At 29.4% G+C, this 24,951-nt stretch overlaps 2 protein-coding genes across 2 annotated transcripts in view; both read left to right on the top strand.

Moving 5' to 3' along the window:
* LOC100202202 (quinone oxidoreductase PIG3) overlaps nucleotides 1-4,839 on the top strand; it is a 30,290-nt gene extending 25,451 nt beyond the window's left edge. Inside the window, exons 3-5 of the mRNA XM_065819988.1 lie at nucleotides 1,378-1,722; nucleotides 4,298-4,494; nucleotides 4,598-4,839. Coding sequence (XP_065676060.1) covers nucleotides 1,378-1,722; nucleotides 4,298-4,494; nucleotides 4,598-4,768 — 713 coding nt within the window. The 3' untranslated portion in view covers nucleotides 4,769-4,839. The remainder of the gene's footprint in view (nucleotides 1-1,377; nucleotides 1,723-4,297; nucleotides 4,495-4,597) is intronic.
* A 5,805-nt stretch (nucleotides 4,840-10,644) lies between these two features.
* Nucleotides 10,645-13,786, top strand: LOC136091479 (uncharacterized). Its single transcript, XM_065819095.1, has 4 exons — nucleotides 10,645-11,117; nucleotides 11,737-11,860; nucleotides 11,995-12,096; nucleotides 12,181-13,786. Exons 1-4 carry the CDS (start codon nucleotides 10,875-10,877, stop codon nucleotides 13,671-13,673), a joined length of 1,962 nt encoding a protein of 653 aa, XP_065675167.1. The 5' UTR covers nucleotides 10,645-10,874; the 3' UTR covers nucleotides 13,674-13,786.
* The last annotated feature ends 11,165 nt before the right edge of the window (nucleotides 13,787-24,951 follow it).

Genomic DNA, 24,951 nt, shown 5'->3' with positions numbered 1-24,951 from the left:
TTTAATTGTTGCTCTTACAAATGATGGTCGTTTACTAGATATATTCAAAAATTAATGAAAATACCGCAATCAACTGTGAGTGATACTATTTGTCGGTTTAAATGTACTGGTACAAATCAAGATAGGAAAAGAACTGGACATTTCTGCAAAACTTCAAAGGATGAAGACAAGTCAATCATACTCTCATGTAAAAAAAATAAACAATTAACAGCCCAAGAAATAACATCTTCAATGCTTTCAAGAAATAACATCTTCAATGCTTTCAAGAAATAACATCTTCAATGCTTTCAAGAAATAACATCTTCAATGCTGCTCATAATAAAACTATTTCAGAAAGAACTGTAAGATTACTTAACTTAATTATTGAAAACTGTTGGAATGGTAGAATAGCTGTAACCTCTTCTAAAAGCAATAAATCAGAAAAAGAGCCTTCATCTACTATCAGACATAGTGGAGGTTCAGCAATGGTGTGGTGCTGATTTGCTACTAATCAGGTTGGTAATCTCATGAAAATAAATGGAATTCTCGATAAGAACGGATATCATAAGATATTATATAGACATGCCACGCTTTGTGGAAAGCGTCTAATTGGCCACGAGTTTACCATGCAACAGGATAATGACTCAAAATACACATCTAAATACTGTACAAACTATTTGCAAAAAAAAAAGCTTGTGGAGAACTCTAAATTATGACATGGCCCCCACAATGGCAATCCTCTGATCTCAACCCAATAGTGTAACTATGGGAACAACTTAATTATGAGGTAAGAAAAGATTGTCCTACATCAACAACTCATTTGTGGACAATTTTGCAACAAGTGTGGAATAATATTTCTCCAATTTGTTTAGATAATTTAATCAAACTTACGCCAAAACTTGTTTGTGCAGTAAGGAAAGCAAAGGGTGGATTTTCAATGAAAAAAAAATAAACTGTTGTTTGTGTAATATTGCATACACTTCTCTATTTTAGTCATAGGCTTCAAAACGTTGAGTAGTTTATAATTATTTGTAATGATATTTAGTCAATTAAAACTAGTTATCTTGTTTTTTTTTATGTTTTTTTACAAAAAACAGAGTGACTGGAAACTTTTGCTTGACAGTGTGTGTATATATATATATATATATATATATATATATATATATATATATATATATATATATATATATATATATATATAACATTTAGGCAGTAGGATACAATAAAAATAAGGTTAAGAAAAAAAAATTTAAGAACTGTATTAATAAAGTATTGATTTAATTTAATTAATTTAGTTTTTATTTAAGTTAATAAGAAAAAAATTGATTTTAAGTTATTATAGAGTTATTATTTGAATTATTATTATTTATTATGAAATAAATATGATTTTTTATTTAGGTGGAGGATATGCAGAATATGTTTGCTCTGATGAAAGAAACTTTTTTAAAGTACCAAATGCAATGAGCTTAATTTCTGCTGCTGCAATTCCTGAAGTTTGGATCACCGCATATCAACTCATTCATACAATATCCAACTCTCAAGCTGGTGATACTATTCTTGTTCATGCAGCGGGCAGTGGAGTTGGCACAGCTGCAGTTCAGTTAGCTAAACATGCTAAACTGACAGTTTATACAACTGCAGGCTCAGAAAGTAAGCTTGAAAAAATTAAGCAACTTGGTGGTGATGTAATGATAAATTACAAAGACCAAAAGTTTGATGAAATAATCTTGAAAAGGACACAAGGTTTTTTACTTTAATGTTATTAAGTATTATCCACCGAAAAATCATGAAAAATTATCAATATAATTTTTTATGTTTAGTTTTTGTGGTGACATGATTTTTTAGGAATAATTTAAGAGATAATTGTTGAATTTTTGTTTAAGATTCTTATAAAACTCAATAAAAACATTTATAATGAGCATTTGTATTTTTGATTTAAACAAATTAAAATTTTGAAACTAATATTATTAAATAAATATTTAATAATATTAGTTTATTATGGATTTTCTGACTTAAACTTAGCGGTGTTGTTAATGAACAGAACACATCGGTGTATGAGTTAATAAACAGAATGTTAATAAACATGCATGAACAGAACACATAGTTGTATGGTAGAACATTTTCTGTCCATCAACATTTTTACTTACATAAAACTTTAACATAGGTTACAAATTGTTTCTAAATGTTTAAAATTAAAAATAATGTTGTATATACTGTTATTCAATTTGTTTGTTAATAAGATTATAAAAAAGTAGTGTTGTTATCGACTTTAACTTAATCAACTCAAAGTCGACTAGTCAAAAGTCAAAATTAGTCGACTTTGAAAAATCGAATAGTCAATTTAATTGACTAAGGACTTTCTACTAATCGACTAAAAGTTGATTTAGTCGAGTAAAAATCTTAAAGTCATCTTTTCATTCGATTCAACTTTTCAATCTTTAATTTTTGTTTGTACTATTATAACTATTAGGGGTCATCCACAAATTACGTCGTGCATTTTTTGACCATTTTAGACTTTAACAAGTTCCTTATGAATTGTCATAAACCACTAACCCCCTTTCCCCTAAAGCGTGACATAATTTATGGACAACCCCTTACCTAGTTTTTTGTTTACTCTCCTAAAGTTTTATCTAATTCATAGCATGTTAGCATTATTTATACCTAATTAAACTTTCAATTATGTATTTCATTGATTTTTTCTTATGTTTACTTGATGCTTGTGATTTTCATAAATACTTTCATACAAGGGGCTCCAAGCTGGCTCGGGATCCTAGGCCAAAATTAAGTTGTGAATCTCCAAAATATAAATGTCATCTATGCAATCACATTGTAAATATGATTAAAATGACTTTTTTGATATATAGCAAGTATTTAAGTAAAAAGGTACCTAAATTATTAGGGTCTATATTGTCTCATTATAGGAGCGGTCCTTCTCTCCTCCATTAATATTTAAATGATATGATATTAAAGATAGAAAGTGAATATAAATTACTTTATTATTTTTATTACAATTTATTTATAAAAAATATATTGATATCCATACTTCGACTAAATTGACTTTTAGTCGAATTGGTCGATTTCAAAAATGTATTAATCAATTTTATTCGACTTTGGAAAATACATTAGTTGATTTCGTCGACAGTCGAAATATTTAATAGTTGTAACAGCACTATAAAAAACTTAAATGATTTACACTAGATAAAAAAATTAACTATATGATATTTTTTATATCAAATATATCTTATTTATTTTATTGTATTTATTCTGATAAGTTATTTTAATTTTGATAGGTTATCTAATACCAGACAGTTTTCTTCATTTAATTAAACAGCAAGTTTCACATGAAATGAATAATTAGTCATCAAAAAGATTTTGTTTTTACTATAATGATGTAGAAAAATCAGCGTAGTTTTACAAGCTAAGTAACTTTTTAGTTATAAATAATCCGAAAAAAATATATTTATGACAAAAAGAACTTTGATTACTCCATAAGTACAACCTATCTCCATAACATCTTATCTCCATAAAGCCAGTTCATCCAAGATAAAATGTTTTTAAAATCCCAAGCAGGGATAATATCAGGTTGATACGATCCCACATACATCTGCATAAGAGCTATGAACAGTTTAATTATTGTTAAAAGAGAAAAATAGTATTGTCAACATCTTTTAACTTTTGGTGGTCTTATAACATGATACTATTTTTTTACAAAATACTTTCAGACAAGTTAAATCTTTTTGCTTTTCATCTGGTTTGGGGTTCACAGACAACATCAATTAAGACATTTTAATAAAATGATTTTAGTTAATGTAATTCTGCTATCTGAGTTATTCAGCAATTTTTTTCTTAATTTCAAAAAAGTCAAGTACCTGAGTCTTTTAAGTTGTGAATATTTTTTAAAAAGTGAGCAAAGTTGTATAAAAGACTTGTCTTGTAAAAATGTCTGATTTACCCTGTTGTTACGCTGTTACCATTGCAAATTTTAGTGACACGACATAACGACATAACAACATAACGACATAACAACAGTATTTATAAAAGATAAAGAAAGCTAGTTTTTAAAAAATAAAAATCAGTTTCACTTTCAAAAAAATTATTCAACTACAGTTGAACATTTTTGATTAAAAGCTTTATTTTCAGTTGAACATAATTGATTAAAAGCTTTATATGCAACTGTAAAAAATTCTTGAGAAAAAAAAAAAAAAATAAACTTTTGACAATAAGTATATACATAATACATAAACGATGTATTTATTATCTTTAAGAGTTTTTTTTTTTTTTTCTTTCTAATTTCTCATGATAACGTTGTTTTTCATAGGAAATGGTGTTAATGTTATCTTGGACTGTGTAGGTGGTTCATATATAAGTCAAAATTTAAACAGTCTTGCTATGGATGGAAAGTGGATATTATATGGATTTTTAGGTGGTCATAATGTTGAAAGTAAATTTTTATTAAAACTATTTGCAAAACGTGCGCAGTTGACTGCAACCACATTAAGAACACGATCAATTGAGGTGAATTTTAATTTAAATGAGACTAATTTTTTTAAATTTGTTTAAAACGGATTTATAAGCTCTTTTTTTTGAATTTGTCTAAAAATTGTTTGACATATTTTAGTACAAGGGAGAACTGATTAAATCACTGGAGAATGATATATTGCCGTACTTTGGAACTGGAAAGTTAAATCCAATTATTGACAAAGTACTTGACTGGACAAACGTAAATGAAGCGCATGCGTACATGGAATCGAACCAGAGTTTTGGGAAAATTATACTTAAAATAAGTTAATTTGTTTTTATGTTTTTATTACCTTAAACTGTTATTTGGGCTTATATGAAATAATTTATAATAAGTTGTAATTGAATTTTTTCTCATTACGTATTTTGCTAGTTCAACATTTATACCCAAAAAAATCAACATCTATTAAAGTTTTTAATATCGAGGTACTTGAGTATATGATAACATTCTGCGAGTACTCCCAGCTACCTATTTCGGTGTGACGTCATCAGTTTGATTCTACTGATGCATTCATATATGTATGTACTTATATATCAAATATGTTAGTATTTTACGAAATAAATGCTCAATTTTCTTAAAGAACAGAGCAGTATTAAATTAGTAAAAAAATACTTATCAAACTTGAGCTTCTACTGTCAGTTTCTCCTTTTTTTATTTACGTGGTCAAAGAATTATTTAAATAGTTAATTAAAATAGTTCATCTGGAATCACGTGAAAATAGATTCTGCAGCTATTTATTTGTTATGTACATAACTTATTGATTTAAAAAAAATATATATATATAGGGTGGGTTTTTTGTTTTCTTTAAAGTGATTTTTAGAAATACCCCCGTTTTATTAGGCGCACTGCGCTTAACTAAGTGATAACTTTCTGCGGATTTCTTAGTTACTCTACCATTCTAATCTTCTATATGGAAAAAAAGATCTGTTATTTTTATTGAACATTATTATACATACATTTTTGTGCATTAATGCTGATATTGATATAGTATGATTTTGGTTGATATATCTAGCTGAAATTTTTCAATAAGTATTTATTATTAACTTTCAAAATAAGATTTATTAAATCATTTACTGAAGACTTCAGTAAATATAAACTAAATATAATATTAGAAACAAATTACTTCAGTGAAGTAACTTGTTTCTAATTTTATATTTAGGTAAAAATTTGTAGTCAGTAAATAAATAAAACTATTTATTTACTGATAAGTAGATAAAAAGTTTTAAAGTGTTGTTAATTAAATCATCTGTATATTTATCATTAAGTTTTTTATTATTTTAACTAACCTGTAAGTTTTATATATAACATTGTATATATTGTTTAAAACTTACTTTTATTGTAACAGTGAATCTTAACATCATACCTAAATTGATATCAATAAATTTATTTAACTATAAGGTTATTTATCAAAACAATGATTGTTTTGATAAATAAATAACCTTATAGTTCATTAAATTTTTGGATATCAATTTAGGTATGATGTTTAGATTGATTTAAATTTATATATTTTCTTGACTTGATTTATGAAAAAATAGTTTAGATAAAATGTTTAATGAAGAAATTTATAATTGGTATTTAACGTTAAACGATACCTCTAACAATGCATTATATTTTAAATTTTGCAGTGATTTTAATGTTCAACTCCTCTGCTATGAAAAACAATTAGCTACAAAGATAAATAGATTAGTTGATAATATCAGAAAATTAAAGAAACAACGCAAAAATAAAAAGTTGGATTTGTTATTAAGTGAAGCCTTTATTCCACCTGTGACAAATGTTCCTAATAATACATCTATTAGTTCTGAAGTTTGAAACAATCCTTATTAGTGAAAACAAATTGCTCAAAAAAGAAAATAAAAATTTAAAAAGGAAACTTGAATCGATGATGGATTTAGAATTGGATTATTTTAAGCATCTAAAGGATTTTGAAGATATGTCGAGCAATCTGCAAATACTTATTTCAAAAACTCTTTAATTGAAAGTGAACTAAACAATGTTAAAAAACTTTATTGTGAAAAAGAAGTAAAGCTCAATATTATTGAAAACAAATTAGAACTATTAAAGTCCAAAAATAAATCATTTAATGTTAGAAATTTGAATAAAAATTAAAATATCGTAATACTCAACTGGAAATTAAAAAAAATGAAATAAATTCACTAAAAAATGAAACAAAATATAAAATATCGCAATTAAAAAAAAAAAAAAAAGATATTACTTCAGTTCTTGAAAATTCCGATATAAACATTTCTGAATTAAAAAACAAGAAAATAAAACTGCAAAAAAAAGTGAGTCATTAAAAAATTATTTTGCAAAATAAAACCAACTATATTAATGACTGCAATATGAAAGATGTTATAAGTTTAGAGGATAAAGTTGTTTCGTTATGTAATAAGATAAACATTTTAAACGAGGAGAATCAAGAACTTCAAAAATTGGTTTCTTTGTTAGATGACGAGGAAGTAATAACATTTGAAGATGGCAGATACAGTAATGACATTCATCATGAAACTTCTTTCAATGAACGTGAGTATGAATAGTGTCAACGGAGTCATAAAAGTAGTATTAAACAAACTAGCAAAAAAGAACATATCTTGGCTACCATCAGCCGCTGTAAAATGTAGGTTAATGCAGGAAGCTTCAATTTTAGGTCAATTTCAAGTTGCTGAAGCAATGCTTGAAAATAATTTGACAAATAAAAACTCTAATATAGGCAATTGTTTGCATGGTGATGGTACTCAGAAATACCATAAGCATTATCAAAATTTTCAAATTACTACAACCAGTGGGAAAACTTTATCTTTTGGTTTGTCAGAAGTGGTTGGAAAAGATGCGGCAACTGTCTTGCAAAACTTTACTAATAAAGTAGATGACATTTGTGACGTTGTTAGCAACTCAGCCACTGAAAAAGAAATTAATTTTGCTAAGTTGATAACATCAATTAAATCAACAATGTCTGATCTATCTTCAGTTAATCCTCTTTTTAACTCACAGTTAAAAACATTAAGATAACAACTTTTGCGGATTGCAATTAATAACTGGCATTTGCTTTCTTCAGATGTCAAAGACAATGTGAAGGACACGAGTAATTTTTTCTGTAAACTTCATTTGCTTGCTAATTTTGCATCTGAAACTGATAAGGTTTTGAATTCTTTTGAAAAAATTCTGCTTCAAAATGATTTTCAAAATGATTTTCAAAATGAAACTGTTTTTGCTTTTAGTGGTAAAGAATGTGGTGCTGTAAGGTTAGTTCGTACCACATGTAAGGCATTTCATTCAAGGGGTAGTGAGGAAGCTGGTGTTGCATCATGGTTTAATTCTTTTCTTTCTTTTCGTAATGATAAATCTTTTTTTGTTCCATTTATTGGAAATCGTTTTAATATTTTATATTACAATGCAGCTGCCCTATACTATCATAAAGATGCTATAACAGAATTTCTTAATGCTTGGCCTAACCCTAATAATTTATTAAAAGCAATTAAAGAAGACATCCCAAGTCTTGTATTCATTGCTGAGGTTCGTGCATTAGGTATTGTTGACAAACTACTTACTGGTCCAATGTGGCGAACTATCGAATCACTTGATAGTATTTTATTTTTAAACCCCTACCTACTTCGCTTAAAAATTAGACTTTCATCACTTTGTATGGATGTATCTTCTTTATTATTTGCTAATGGAAAAATTTTTGAGGATACTAATCTTCTTCATCAAGATGTGGTTTACACTAAACTGTTTGAACGCACTCAAAATGATGAGTTTGATTATTTAAATGTGCAATTACTTGAAATTATTTTCCATGCGACTCTTGTTATTTTGGAACGTCAGTGTGTTGATCAGTTACCAAGTGGTAAATATTGGAATCCATCTAACTCAGTTTCTGAAGCTGCTTCTAATGTCCCTGTCACTAACAAAGCATCAGAAAGTGACTTTGCCATTTTGGATTTAATGGTTCGCACAAAACCCAATGCAAATGTTCAAACTATCCAGGCTTTGACAATATGGTCTCAGAACCAAACATTAGAATGGCTTAATGGTAAAACAGATGAAGAAAGAAAACAATTACTTGATTATTCAAGAACTAAAGTAACATTAATGAAAAGCAAATATGATGAAAAAAAAAGAAGCTCTTAAAAAAGATAAAGCTATGCACCTTCTAGCAAAGCAAGAAGAAAAAAATCGAGAAAAAATTAAACTACAGCATAAAAAAGTTGCAGCTTGTAATGATTTGATAAATTTAAATGTAAGGGCATGGATATCATTAGAGGAAGCAGAGGAAACAGTTTCTAATATAGAAGAGCCATTGAAATCAAAAGTACTCCTTGCTCAACTTAATTTTTATCGCATAATCTTAGATGTCAATTGTGACAAAAAACTTTTTTGTAAAACAAAGGTAGAAGGAAGCAAAAGAATAAACTTGTCTTCAGAGGAATTATATCAAAATCTTCTTATTGTTATTCAAGCAAATTTAACACCAAACAAACAATCTTTAACTAATATAAGTAATAATTTAAAGCCTCGTAAAATACGTGATGCAGCTGTTGAAAGCATAAAAAAAGAATTAATGGAAAAAATTCAAGATGCAAGACTAAACAAATTAATAGAGCAACAAAAAATGCACTCCTTATCAAAATTTATTAACAATCCATCTGATTTTGTAGGTTTTTCTATACAACATCGTGTTAGAGAAGAAGATGCTCATGAAGTATCTTGGGAACGTGCGCAAGTGGTTCTAATTGATCAATTAAACGGTAGACGAACTGCATACCTTGTTAAGTATGATAATGAACCTGATGAAGTATGGTCATTTCCTTTATTAATTAATTTTGAAAAAGGTGATCTTATTCTTTTGTAGCTAGGGTTGCAAGGTAATTTTATTTAATGTAAATTTAGAATAATGTTATAGTATATATTAATCTTATTTATTTTATTGTTATGTTCCAATAAAGTGTTTTTACTGCATTTGAGTTCAATGGTTTTTATCTTTATAAATAGTATGAATCATATCTGATATGTTTATCTGTACCAATTTTGTTTATTTGTTGTTGTTTATTTGCAGCTTAACTGCGCATTATTATTAATAAAAAAAAAAGTTTATGCAAAAATACTATTACTTTTACATGAACTGCCTATCAAGTAAAGGAAAGAATCCAGAAATGAAGGGCTAACCTTAGGCTAATTTATTATTACTTTTACATGAACTGCCTATCAAGTAAAGGAAAGAATCCAGAAATGAAGGGCTAACCTTAGGCAACATAACAGCTCACTGATGGTGTGCAAAGTCCTCTGGCTTACCTTCTCGTTGGTGCACTTCGTTATGTAAGTTAGACAATTTTGTCTAATTTATGAACGGAATAGCCAAGGCAAATTATGGAATGCCTGCAAAGTTTTGAATGAATTTTGAAAATTGAAATTTCTGTGTTCAAATAATTTGCAACATATAGTCAAACTTGGGTACATTAATAGTGCGATAATTTGTTTCGAAGAAAAAACGATTTAAGACATCTTTAAAAAATTTATAAGATAATCCGTATAAGTATTTCCATGACTGTTAATCTATGTTATTATGACTGTTAAGTATTAATAACATAGATTAACAGTCATGGAAAGTATAAGTATTTCCATGACTGTTCTATGATATTGTGTTTGGCTTTATTTGATTGTGTACTCTCGAGTACACAATCAAATAAAGCCAAACACAATAAAATAGAACAATTCAACGAGTTTTTCATTCATTTTTTTCAAAACTTTCAAAAAAGTTAAAAGCCCTAACCCCATTAAAAAATAGAAATTTATCGTAGATCTTTTATCTACGATAAATTTATCCATAAAATATTATCGTAGGTGCTGAAAACTATAAATTGTTTTCAGCATCTACGATAATATTTCTACCGTATTATTATAAATTCAAAAAGAGATTTAACCGCTTATAGTCTACGAAACAGTAGACTATAAGCGGTTAAATCTCTTTTTGAATTTATAATAATACTGAAATTATTAATAAGTCGTTGACTAAAATCTTTTTTGTTTGCGTAAAAATAAATTTTAGATTTATGTTGAAATTGATAATTTATTAAAGAAAAATAAAATTAATTTATTTTAATAAAAATAATTTAAGTTAATATTTATTATCAAAGTTTTGTTACGCTTACACTGTGGACCAGAGTGACCGCCAGGTTAAGTTGTTCCCCAGGTCTGATTTTTCTTTTTCAATAGTTGGGTATACATTAGTAGACACCATTTATGACATTAAAAACTTCTGAGTGATTGGACAAAGTCAAAAAAAATTTGCTCAAAAATATTTATTTTTAGCCATAAAAATCTTAATAAATTAGGTGTAAACTCGGTTGAAAGTCCGCGAAATTATTAAATTGTATATACAATGGCGGACTGTTTACATAAAACGTGTGCTGTTTGTCTTACACAGTTCGGGAAAAAGTCATCTAAAATTCAAAAGATCACTCCAGCAATTGAAACAAAGATAAAAACTTTCGTCTGGAGTCAGTATAGTTTAGATGTAACCAACTATCCCAAGGTTATTTGTAACAATTGCCACAGAAACCTCTATGATCTCGACAAGAACAAGGTGGAGTACCTAGGGAACTGGATAGTGAAGATATCCAAGGTAAAATTCATGTTAATCTGTTTTTTTATGTATAATAATTATTATTAATTTCTAGTTAATACTTTGTTATATTTACAATCACACAGTTTCTTAACTAAAAATATAGAACAGATTTTTTTTTTAATACATGTTATTACAACATTTACTTAGTACATGTTATTAATACATATACATGTATTAAAAAATAATACATGTGTTATGAAAAAAACTTTCAGTTTTTCTATTGTATGCGTAGACTTAAAATGTATATAACTTTATATATTATATATACAGCACGATAAGTATATGTATATACATATACTTAGTTTAAGTATGACATGCATGGAAGTATTTGAGTATAATATGTATGTATGTAGACTACATACATACTACATACATACTACATATATACTACATTGTAGTATATAAATATTAGTTATACAAAACATGTATATAAGGTTGTATAAGATAAACAACTAATTACTATTTATTTATTAACTATTTATTTACTGTTTACAGTGTAAGCTTAAAATTTAATTATATAGTATATATAGTTAAACTTACATAGTGTATAGTAAAATACCATTTAGTATGCTAAAATAATATCACTTACTGATCAATATTTTTTCCATTATTTTAGATTGATAGATTGCATCTTAGAAGATCATCAAATATCAAAGACATTGTTGATGAAATCAGTGCTTCTAATGATTCTGAACATGCAAAGTCTTCCAGACTATGTTCAACATGCTTTGGCTTTGTAGGTTAGAATTTTATTATTATTGTTGTTTTATTTTTTCATATATATAATGCTTCACATAACAAAATTTATTGTACTTAATAAAATATTTAGTTAATTAAAAATTTTGTTCATTTGTTTTCAAACAAAAATATTTAGTGCAAGGAGTGGCTCATATCTGTACAGAGAGCAGAGCTGTGAACAATCTCATTGAAGCGGCAGAACAGCTTGGACCTAAATATTTAGAACGGGTAGCCTCAGGCAAGTATATTAAGCTGTTCTTTAATATAAATACATATTTAAAATTCCAAATAATAAACATATTTTATTTATGTATGTTGCCAGGTATACTTAAGCACAAGATGGAAGCTGAAAATATTTGTAGAGAACAGAAGTTTCAGTTGGCTACTCAAGGGTCTCCTTTGAACATTGTGGTTGGAACTCCTGACAAAAAAACTGACCGAATTGAGCTGAAACAGGTGTCCTTTGGTACTGTTATGGAGTTGGTTAAATCTCTTGAGCTTTCAAAAAATCAAACAAAGAATTTTTGTTCCAAATATAGATCTAGTATGGGAACTCAAACCTGTATTGAAGCGAACATCTTTGAAAAAATTGAAGCTCTCCATAACCGTATAGATGAATTTTACACTTCTAAAGAAGTAGGTTTTATGGATGGAGAAGAAGCCATTACTAGAACATTGGTTCATGTAAAAGATACATCTACATTTATACAGCACGTCATTACAGAAAGAGGAATAGATCCACATGACTCCATATTGAGAATAGCTATGGATTCAGGTCAGGGATTCCTTAAAGTTACTGTAAATGTGTTTAATCCCCTGGAAAAAACTTCTTCAGATTCAGAGCTAGATGATGCTGGAGTAAAAAGATCCTTTCTTATAGCAATTGTTGAGGGGGTTTCTGAAGCTAACGATAATCTTTGGAAGCTTATTGAGCCCCTGAATTTAAACGATGTAAAGTTTTACGTTGCATTTGATCTAAAATGTGCAAATTCAGTGTTTGGAATTAGTAGTCATGCTGGGAAATACAGTTGTTTATATTGTGAGGGATCCTGCACTCTTGAGCCTGGAATTAAACGAACACTTAGGTCATTGGATGATCATTATAACAACTTTACCCTTGACGGAAAGAAGAAGTCAAAAATGTCACACTTTAAAAATGTTACAAATCCAAGACTTTTGTACAAAGAGGAAGATCCTGAAACTCTTCTCGAAGAGTTGGTTCCTGTTCCTGAGCTCCATGTTCTAATGGGAATAGTAAATAAACTTGCAGTACTTCTAGTTAGTGTATGGCCTTTGTTTGAGAAGTGGTTACAATCAAACTACATCATGTTTCGAGGATACCAAGGCATAGGGCTTGACGGAAACAATGCAAGCAAGTTCCTGAAGTTGGTGGATATACTTGAAAGAGATATTATAAACAATGGAAAATATGACTTACTACCAATAGTAAACTGTGTTAGAAAGTTTAAATGCCTTCAAGCAGAAGCATTTGGTATGGTAGCAGGGGATAACATCAGCACTGCTGTTCTGGAGTTTAAAAAGTCCTATGCAGATTTGATTGAATACGTGCATGCCACATTTGAGGGTATCAAGCTCAGTGTTACATGGAAAGTTCACATAGCAGTATGTCATATACTTCCTTTTCTTCATTCTACTGACTGCGGCCTAGGAGTTTACTGTGAGCAAACAGGAGAAGCTATTCATCATGAATTCAAAAAAACATGGAATAGATACAAACGAAGAGTTAACCATATAGATTATGCAAAACGACTAAAATCCAGTGTTGTCGAGTTTGCATCAAAAAACATTAAATAAACTGAATAATTATATAATTTAATTTAATGTTTATAATTTCAAGTATATATTGTAAAGTATATTATTTATAGATTTAGACTTATATTATAACTAGTTAACATAAAGCTTTTTTACTTTGTGCTTTTATTTGTATAGGATAAGTTACACCTATTTTTTAATTTTTTTTTTTTCAATTTTTTTTAACACCCTAGAAGTTTTAAATGTTATAAATAGTGTTTTCCCAAAATGTTATAAATAGTGTCTTCCCAAAATGTTAGAAATAGTGTATACCCAACTATTGAAAAAAAAAATCAGACCTAGGGAACATTTTAATCTGGTGGTCACTCAGGTCCACAGTGATAAGTATAGCTATTTTTTGATTTTTTTGTCTCATTTTTTTTTTGAAAATTTCAACACCCCAGAAGTTCTAAATGTTATAAATGGTGTCTACTAATGTATATCTAGCTATTGCAAAAAAAAAATTAGACCTGGGGAACAACTCAACCTGGCGGTCACTCTGGTCCACAGTGCTTAGCGTATTATAAATTAAAACATTTGAAAAGTTATTTTGCACAAAAAAATTAAAAACATATTCAAAGATATTATACTGTTAATTGACTATTTCATGGTACGTCTGCGTTAACCCTCCAAAAAACTCTACTTATGAATTGGTTAAATAATTTGGATTTACAATTTAATTTCTAATAAAATTTTATTATAAGTTAGTTTAAGCAACTTTTTATGCAAGACAAAAATAGAAGATAAAAACGCTTTTTTTTTTGGTGCCAAAAATTTAACGAGAAAATATTTCATAAAAAGTCTATGAATTGAAAACACGTATATCTTTGGAACTAAATAAGCTACAGAGGTGGTTGAAACCATTTTGAAAATGAAATATAATAAGGAATATAATGCATTTAATATAAAAAATATTTACATTCGCTATAAATATTGCCTAAACTCCCTATATTTAGCTTTTTTTAAACTAATTATTTTTTTCGCGCTTTAATGACTTTTTTTTTTGCGCTTTAACGACTTCACTTGAGGATATTTTTTCATTAACAACGTGAAACTATTATTAAAGCTGTTTTATCATTTGAAGACATAAGTGGATGAAGGTGTTATGTTACACAAATATGGAACTGAGATATCAGGAATTAAAGTTTTGAACACATATTGTTCTAGATATTTTTATATAGCAAAGATATGTTAATATTTATGGAGGGATATAGTAACCAAACACTTAAGATTGTGTATGTAATATTTAATTTCATGAAAAAAATGTGTTGTACATATTTTTTTCATGAAAATTTGCACATAACGCCTTCATCCACTCTAAGAAAATACATTGACTGCAATACAACTAAGTGGATGAAGGTGTTATATTCATTTTTCACTAATAATATTACAATATTCACATAAGATAATACAAAATACACATGACTATATGTATGTTGTAATATTAAATAAATAAATTTTCTGTTTTACTGTGAGACGTTGATGTACACCGTGGATAACCACAATAATTTTACTATATTAGACCCCTTATTTTATTTTTATAAAAATGAATGTGCTCACCCGAAGTGAACACAAATACATTCTTGACATCTTTCACAGAAAGGAAATGCTTGTGTTGTGAAAGAAAAAAATGGTCGGCAACGGGATTCGAACCCACGACCTTCGGATTAGAAGTTACCGACTGTAACCGCTGGACTACCAACCACTTTATTTTCTAATGAAAATGTTAATACCTGTATTGCTTGTTCTCAGTCTACATCTTTCCAGGACATTCTACTAATATCAATCATATAACCTAATACATGATTATATTGTTATAACTTACCTATATCTGTGTTGTAAACATAAAGTAAGCATGTAAGTTGTAACCTTTTTTTTATTAAGGCCAATGATGTACTGGGATGTATTTATTTCAGCAAAAAGACATATTCTTTCTTTATTTATTCTCTTTATGAACATCAAAACAATAATAATACAATCAATAAAAAAAATATAATATAAATAAAAAGTATAAATCGATGTCTAGTGGTGGGATTATCGCTTATCATTATAAAAGATGATGGTCAAAACAACTGTTCATAAAAATATCTATACTCCGGTTTAACAAATTCTACCAATTTGGATAAATCATTCAATTTCTCCTTAGATATTGTTCCATACTTTCCATTATGCCTTTCAATATGAGAAATATTGGGTACACCCCCTCTTTTGTTTTTTATAATGTCCACTTTTTTGAAAGGGACACTCTCGTCATAAGACTCTTTATAAAGATAGGAGCCATATTCCTCCACCCTTATCCATTTTACTCCATCCCTAAATTTGACTTGCTCGTTTAGCTCATCCTTCTTCCTATTAATTATATTAAGTTTTCCTGGCAACTCATCAAATTTCCGGAAATGTTGGGCCATGTCTATGATTTTGTTGTTTTTTCCAGAACTTCTAATCACATCTCGATACTGGTCTGGTGTATAAATTGAATCTACCTTTCTTAATTTTTTTTCAATCCTTCCGAAGTCACGGTCTGAGTCCATGTAAGTATGACCGACTTCAGGAAATTTGTGGTCAATTATTTTAAAATACTTATTCAAAATAAGGTATTGATATAAAGTGATTATATTGAAATTTTTATTTTGGCCAGCACATGAGTCTGACCAAATAACAAGATGATCATATTTCTCCTCGCATGTCTCTGCAAACCGTAATACGCAGCTAGCTATTTCAGAGCTTCCCCTATTAGCCATGTCCTCCGTCCAATTGCAGAACACTGCCCTCTCTCCTTTCATAGACACTACATGAATCCCAAAGTTGTAAAACCACATCTGGCGCAGGTAGAACACTTTATTTGTTGTTATTTTAGGGAGTGGCATCGTTTGCTGCAAGTCAATCGTAGCAAATGCAGTCGGTGTACTGATTGTTGCCTTTTCTCGATCAGTCTTCATAGCAGCTATTGCTGCAGACACATTATCTTTGTGAGTCACATTATCTCCATTTTTATCGCATGTGCTACAGGTGTCGCTTTTTGGATAACCGAACGAGTAATTAAATTGTGTAACAAACACATTTGTGAAGGTACATTTTTTAATTTTATACATTTCGCTTAATTCCTCTTTCTCACACTCTTCTATGTACGATTGGTACAACAAAGTAATATTGAGCACAGGCGATAAATACTTTTTATGAAAGTTTTTATTTCTAGTGTAGTGCGACTCCTCTACTGGGAATTTTTTGATGTGAGCAATGATTCTTTAAAGAACCTCATCTTGCATTTTTTGGGGTCTATTTGAATGCCTCCTTCTTAAGTCCTTTGGTGGAGCAGAAACGTTATCATCAATCCTACTTTTTATAATATCCACTTCTTCATTCCAATTTGGTAGAGGTTGCAGAGTGCTTTCTTACATATCTGGATTTCCACACTACTTTTAAATACTTTATAGAAATAAGAAGCACTTTTATGGGATTTTGCAAATTGTCGCATTCTTTTAATGACTGTTTTAGTAATGCATTTAAACAATAGGATGTTCTTTGCGTTTACATCCAATTTGTGAAATGCCTCTAAAAGACTTGCTCTATCTTCTACACTGATCTTTGAGCTGCAATTCCAACGACAATTTTCTTTGCACAGAATGCCCTCATTAACCATTTAAGAAGGCATTTCTTTGTTCGTACCCTGACTTTTATAAGACTGCCCTCTCTCTCTCGCTAATGCCGCTGCCTTTTTTTTCCATGACTCAGGTTCACATTTTTGCTTTTTTGAAGTTTTCTCTTTCGGGGTAAAGGACTTCTTCTTCCTCTTTCCTATAAATAATATAATATATTATTATACAAAACATTATTTTACTATCAAATTTACATTGTATTATAGTGATATTTTTATAAACAATACATTTTGAAATATATTACCTGTAACCAAGTCATTGGAAGCAATTGCTGATGAATGTATCTCTACATCATTGCCAGATGATTGAAGATGTGTATTCATGCCAGTTGTAATGTAAAATGAATATTGAGCTTTACCGTAATAATCATAACATATATCTGGATTAACGGAATATGATAAAATATCTCACCAATAGGCAGATTTTCAACGGTGATAGTCTCAGCTACAGCTTCAGGTAAATACAGGTTTTCAGATTGAATAACTGCAAAGAAAAGATGATTATATTATGTCGGTATATATCAAGTTTTACATTATTTGCTATTATAGGAAAACACAAAAATCACTTACAAATGGTCATATATATATACTACTGTGATCAAAAAGTAAGTGAATTTTTTTATAAAATGAAAAATCTTTATTTATTCTTCCAAATCTGCATCGTCCCCCTCAAAATAATCCCCCCCGGCCCCAATGCACTTTTGCCAACGTTTTTTCCAGTCTTCGAAGCATGCCGAAAAGTCCTCGGTAGGGATAGCCTTCAATGCGCGTGCCGATTCACGTTGGATCTCTTCAATGGACTCAAAACGATTTCCCCGGAGTGGTCTCTTGAGCTTTGGGAACAGCCAGAAGTCACACGGTGCTAAGTCGGGCGAATACGATGGTTGTGGAGCAACATGGGTCACGAAGAACCAGTGCTGTGTGCGAAGGCGCATTATCGTGGTGCAAAATCCAAGAGTTATTGGCCCATAATTCCGGTCTCTTTTTGCGAATAGCTTCAAGCAAACGTCGCATAACGCTTAAATAATATTCCTTGTTGACAGTTTGGCCAGTTGGAAGGAATTCGTAGTGCACGACACCACAATAATCAAAGAAAACAGTCAACATGACCTTGATTTTTGAGCGACTTTGACGTGGTTGCTTCGGTCTCGCCTCGCCTTTTTCACGGTATTCACTCGATTGGTCGGTTGTTTCAGGGTCGTATGAGTAGACCCAAGTCTCATCGCCAGTAATAATTTGTTTGTAGACGTCTTGATAGTCAGAAAGCATTGCTTCAAACGCTTTAACGCGACGCTCTTTTTCAAAGAAATTGAGAAATTTCGGCACCAAACGTGATTTGAGTCTTCTGAGGCCCAAATGATCCTTCAAAATTGCTTGCACCGACCCAAATGATATTCCAACCATGTCAACAATGTCTCGAATGGTTAACCGACGATTTGCAAGCACCAATTCTTTGATTTTGTTGATGTGGCGATCATCAATCGAAGTCGATGGTCGTCCGGAGCGTTCCAAGTCATCAACACGTTCTCGGCCTTCTTTGAAGTCTTTGTACCACTTGTAAACATTTTTTTGAGACAGTCTCTTCACCGAAGGCCTTTTGCAACATTCGATACGTTTCAGCAGCAGAAATATCATTCCGCAAACAAAATTTAATAGCACTTCTTTGCTCAACAAAATTAGACATCGTGAAAATCGCCGAATGCACTTTTGGTACTTCAGAAACAAGCGTAAACAAAAAAAAATAATTATGAGTTTGACATGTAAAAAGGCTATGCCTTTCATTAGGAAATAACCGTTGAACAAAGAGATGCTAAGGGCCCGTTTCACCCTTGAGGTAGCCTAAAATGGGCCCCTTATTTAATTTCTGAATAAAACCTAATTATTAAACAAAAATTGACTGTAATTTATTGATGGTACATAATCTTCTATTCATTGTTCACATTAGACTCTGAGTAAACTCAACTGAGGCAGAATGTTCAATGTGCCTAAATTGAAGTGACAACTCTCGAACTAATCTTGTGCAAATTAAAAGATAATATGTTTAATTTTAAAAAATATCAAAAAACATAATAAACATAAGTGCTTTTTATAATTGCAATAAACATAAATACAATATTTAGCTCAACAAAATTTAAAAGTGGTCTTTTCAAATATATTTAATAAAATGAATCCTCAGTTTTATTTATTACTTATAGCGGTAAAAATTATCTTTATTGTTCTATTCTTCAGCACATAACTTTTTTTATTGGGTTTTTTATTTTTATCAGTTTCTTTGATGAAGTGTGGTCTTTTTTTATTGGGTTTTTATTTTTATAAGTTTCTTTGATGAAGTCTTTTTTTTGGCTTTCGTAATTATTTTTTTTCTTTTGCTCTTTTGATTTCTGTTAATAACTTTCGGTTTTCTTTTAATAACATTTTTATTGTCTTTATATTTTGCTTTTCTTCCAAATCATATTTGTATGGACTGCTTGTCAAAACAGCAGTAAACCCTTGTGCTAATGGGTTTTTTTTTCGAGGAGTAATAATCTTTGGAATAGGAGAAACTTTTGTCAAGGGAAAATATTGGTTTTTATTTGATACTGTTGGTGGAACAACTGGGTCTGAAAAGTTGAGACGTTGTGAAAGAACTTGATTAACTACTGGCGTTACAACTTTTGAGGCCTGAAGCTCAATGAGCAGATCCTCATTTTGAGCAATGTCTAGAATCTGCTGTGGCGAGATTAATGTTTGACCAGGAACATCTTCTAACGTTATTTTTTTATTGAGCAACTGCAGAGGAATATCAGTTGAAAGTGCTGACGCAAAATCATTGTCTGTAAAAACATTTTGATTTATCGGGAAAATGCCAGTCTTAACGAAACCATTAACAGCAGTGATAGCAGATGCTGCTCGCAAATAGCTATTTGTAAACAGTTCGGCTATTTGATAAGTTGTTACAACTCGTCCAGGATGATTTCTCAGCCAATTTTCAACCTCTTGTGCATAATAAGTCATTAAAGGCTTCATAAAAGCTACATCTAAAGTTTGAAGTCTATGGCTACAATGTGGTGGAAGACACAATAAAATAACATTATTTTGACGAGCTAGATTAATTACTTTTAGATTTGAAGTATGAGTTTTATGCCCATCTAATATTAGCAAAACAGGTTCATGCTCTGTTGGGTTAGCATGCTTTACAAAGTGCATGAACCAAGTAACAAATATATCACTTTGCATCCAACCTGATGGGTGACAAACAGCAATTGAACTGGGCGGTGCACCATCCATTAGTTCAGGTTTCATGTGAACTCTTGGAAAAACAAAAAGAGGTGGCACAAAATTGCCTGAAGCACTCATGCAGATTTCCTCTGTAACCAACTGCCCATGCTCAAGAAGTTAGGCATCCAACCTGTTTCTTTCCACGAATAGCAACCACTTTTGATGGCTTATTTGGAACAGTAGTAATGCCTGTTTCATCAACATTATAAACACGATCTGGAAAAAAGTGATGCTTTTCCTGCAATGCTTGCAATAAATCAAAAAATTTTCCGACACTGGCTTGATTAAAGCCCTGTGCTCTTGCTGCAGAAGTTGGCTCTGGTGTTCTTACAGATAATTGAGGATGCCGAGTCAAAAATCCATGAAACCAATTAGCACCAGCTTGTTCACTTTTTGAACTGAACCTTTTATGAAGATTGTTAAGTTTAGCAAACTGGTAGGCAACTTTACGCAAAACTTGAGGTGTTAAACCAAAAAGCATAGCTTCCATTTGCTTAATATGAGTCACCAGATATTTTCCATTTCAATAGAAAACACACATTTTACTGATCCAAGTGATTTCAACGAGGCTTGTACAAAGTTCAAGGTAAGTCTACACCTTCTTTGCAAAGTACTCCGTGGTACATTGAACTGCTTGCATGCTTTTTTTAATCCCATTTCTTTCTTTCTTACAGCCTCAATAGCTGATGACATAGACCTCTCACTCCAACACTGCCTTTTTGTTTTTCTTACATATTTCCCCATATCTAAAACAAGAGGAATTGATAGAAAAAAAGCTTGTAAAATCAGTCCAATTCAATCAAACTATAAAAAAAACGTCTTAGGATGTACATTTTACACTAAAACTTTTTTGTAACTATATATAACTCTCTATATATTGTAATTATATTTAATATAATTACAATATATAGAGAACTATATATAATCTTGTAATTATATATTACAAACTCTTTAAAAATATAATTAAAAACACACAAAGTATAAAATAACATTTAGATTCAGTTCAATATTGTATATTTAAATAATATTTTACAAAAATTACAAATTATAATTAATATTCAAATATATATGTAAATATATGACATGAATGAAAAATTTTTAAAAATACAAATACAAATTACAATAAAAAATAAAAATACAAATTACAATAAAAAATAGCAAAGGAAGTCGTTGCAAATACCTTTTTCAAATAAAAATATTTATGAAACCCGTTACTACATTTATAATATTGCCAATTTATTCTTTTTTTAACTGACACTAAGCTGAAATTGAAACTAAGGTTGAAATAAGGAAACTAAGGTTGTTGAAACTAAGGTTGAAACATTAAGATTGAAATGGGCCCCGGGGTCCATTTCAACCGGTTTGGAGTGTGTTATTGATATTTAGTGAAAAACATAAATTGTTAGACTATTATCATAAAAATCTTGTGCCAATAAAAAGATAACATGTTAAAGCTTTAAAAAGTATCAAAATAACACAATAAACATAAGTGTTTTTTACGATTATAGTAAAAAATATTTAGCTCAAAAAAATTTCAAAAGTACTACTTTCAAATAATCTTTTTGCCAAAAGATAACAATGAAAAAAACTATTTTACGGATTATTCATAAATGTTTATGTCTGCTGCACAATATTCTACAGTTAAATTTATAACAATTATTGTCCAAGCAAGAGATTTGATAGGGGCCCATCTCACCTTAAGGGCCCGTTTTAGACCACTTTCCCCTAATTGAAATTTTACAAAAAGTTTCTTCGGAATATTCTGGAACTTTAATTGATAGCCAGCGTGTTTTGTGAACCAATAGAATTCATTTATTTGTAGATTTGGCGGTATTTTTGTGTTAGCAAATATTCTTTATATTATCTTTCCCGCAACAAGATGTTTTGAGAAATAATGGTAGAAAGGTTAAAATAATTCAGCTGAATTTAAAAAAATATATTACCAATAGGCGATTCGTAAATAGTTATGGAAGGAGTAGGTACAATCGGCGGGGCGGGGCGGATCAGCGGGGCGGATCATTCAAGTAACACGGCACTTTTAATAGTTAGATTTCTGCAATCGAATTCAACCTTTGCAAACATATTGCTAAATTTTTTTTTAAAGAAATGACTACTCCAGTTTTGACAGGTTGCTTAAATCATCTTAAGATAGATTTTATTGCAAATCTTATTGCCAAGAGCAATAATGAAGATAGACCGACTACTCTCAATAATCCTAAGGCAGGCGAAGTTTATGTCATACAAGTGAATCATGGTAAAGGTTAGGCAGCAGTATTTTAGTATACTTTTATAGTATTTGTATTTTGTAAATATATTTGTATACTAAAATAGCATAATGTAGTATATAGCATAGCTATTGGGTTATACTAGTGAAAATCAATTACTATGCCTTAAGTAAAGTTAGATTTTACTTTAAACACATTTAAAGTAATTATACTTGTAATCTACAATGTAGACCTACATGTAGCCTACAAGACTGTATATATTTTTATTTTTTAAATATTTTTAAAGTAATGTCCAACTTTACTTAGGCATTGTTTATCCTTTACTTAAGGCTATGCTACAGTATAGCAAGATATCTTATTGATAAATTTGAATGGACATCTAAATGTCATTTAATATTATGTTGAATATTTTCAAGATATCATTTAATATGCAATATATTTTTGAAGGTAAAAATTGTCTTTCCTATTATAATTTATTTGAAGATTTATTTATTATTGTGAAATAGCTCCATAGCAAACTTACATGCTTATGTCTTTTTTATATTATGCTATGTATAACATAATATTAAAAAAGTCTGCAGATTTTTAAATGACCTTTATACATGCTATTTAAAAGTATCTTTGTTATGATTTTTAAATGTGAGCACCAATGTACTTTCATTGTACTTGCTTAAAAACAATTATTAGTAGTAGTATATAAAATTTAGCTATGTGTTAACAGCGAATGAATTAGAAACTCACTTTGACAACTCACTTTTGACAATGTAGGTATATACTAATAAAAATAATAAAAATTTAAACAAAAACTACTTAGAAGACTTAAGACTTAGAAGGGTTAAAAGTCCAAAAGTAATTTTTGTTTAAATTTTTTATACTTTTTGTATTAAAAAATTTTATTACTATTAAAACTTATTAAGTTAATTTTTTTAATACTAAATATTTGTCTAATTTGTTCTTGAAACTGTTTACATTTGTTGACTTGTGGCAATGTTGGGGTGTTAGCCAGGAATATATTTTATAATAAACAAGAATATATCTATAGTCCCGGTTCGGAGCCCTCATGTAACCCAAACATCAAGAGCTAAAATGGGTGAGACATATTTTCACATAAGTTATAATTTTTTAAAACTTTTTTATAAAATTAAACTTATGATTTTTCAATTAAAATAAAATAATAATATTTTTTTCTTATTTTTGAGAAAGAATCATCTCTAATTCAGATAAGACTAAATTTTTTCAGCAAATCCTTATCACAAAAATCTAGATCTTCCTACACTTATGAACAGTAATGTACGTAATGAGTCATCTACCCTTTATCTTCTAGGATCAGATCTTACTTTTGATCTTTGTATCTCTTTATCATGCTTGCCACTTTATTACTCCTGATTCTATTCTTTATCTCTATAAATCTCTTTTAATTAGAGTACCAAAAAAAAGCATAGATCTTACATCATTGAGGAACTCAAATGTATTATTAATTAGTATAATTACCCGACAAAAAGTTTATAACATTATAACAATAACATTGTTGATTTAACAATAAACACAGAGTAATTGCTACCTAGGTAGCAATAAATTTGTGTTTATTGTTGATAACAAAGTTAGATTAAGGTATTAGTTAACTTTATTATTAATCTTAATTAATTAATATATTGTCAATATCATTATTCAATTTATTTTAAATATTATTGCATGTATGTTCAACATAAATATATTTTTGTTAGTATGTTATCGTTTTAACTTTATTATCAATCTAAATTTATTACTATATCAATCTTAATCGTTCTACTAATACATCAAACTTTGCCATTTTTAAATTGACCAATTTGCTCGCTTAATCATTTATCTTAAAATAAATATGTTTTATGACAAATGCCCTCATGTTACTATGTAACTTAACATGAGTAAGATGAGAGCATTCCGTGCAACATAATATTGTTACGCGGGCAATATTGTAACATGAAGGCAAAGTTTGTAGCACCAGAGCTTGGCAATTTCTTAAAAAGAGGGCACCCAGGATTACTACTACTACTACTACTGCTACTACTGCTACTACTACTACTACTACTACTACAACTATTTAAAAAAAAAGATATTAAATTTTGGGACCATTAATATTTCTACAGTATACCCATTGCCATTT

This window comes from Hydra vulgaris, chromosome 15 (assembly GCF_038396675.1).
Source record: "Hydra vulgaris chromosome 15, alternate assembly HydraT2T_AEP".
Lineage (NCBI taxonomy): Eukaryota > Metazoa > Cnidaria > Hydrozoa > Anthoathecata > Hydridae > Hydra > Hydra vulgaris.
This window is presented reverse-complemented; position numbering and strand designations above follow the sequence as displayed.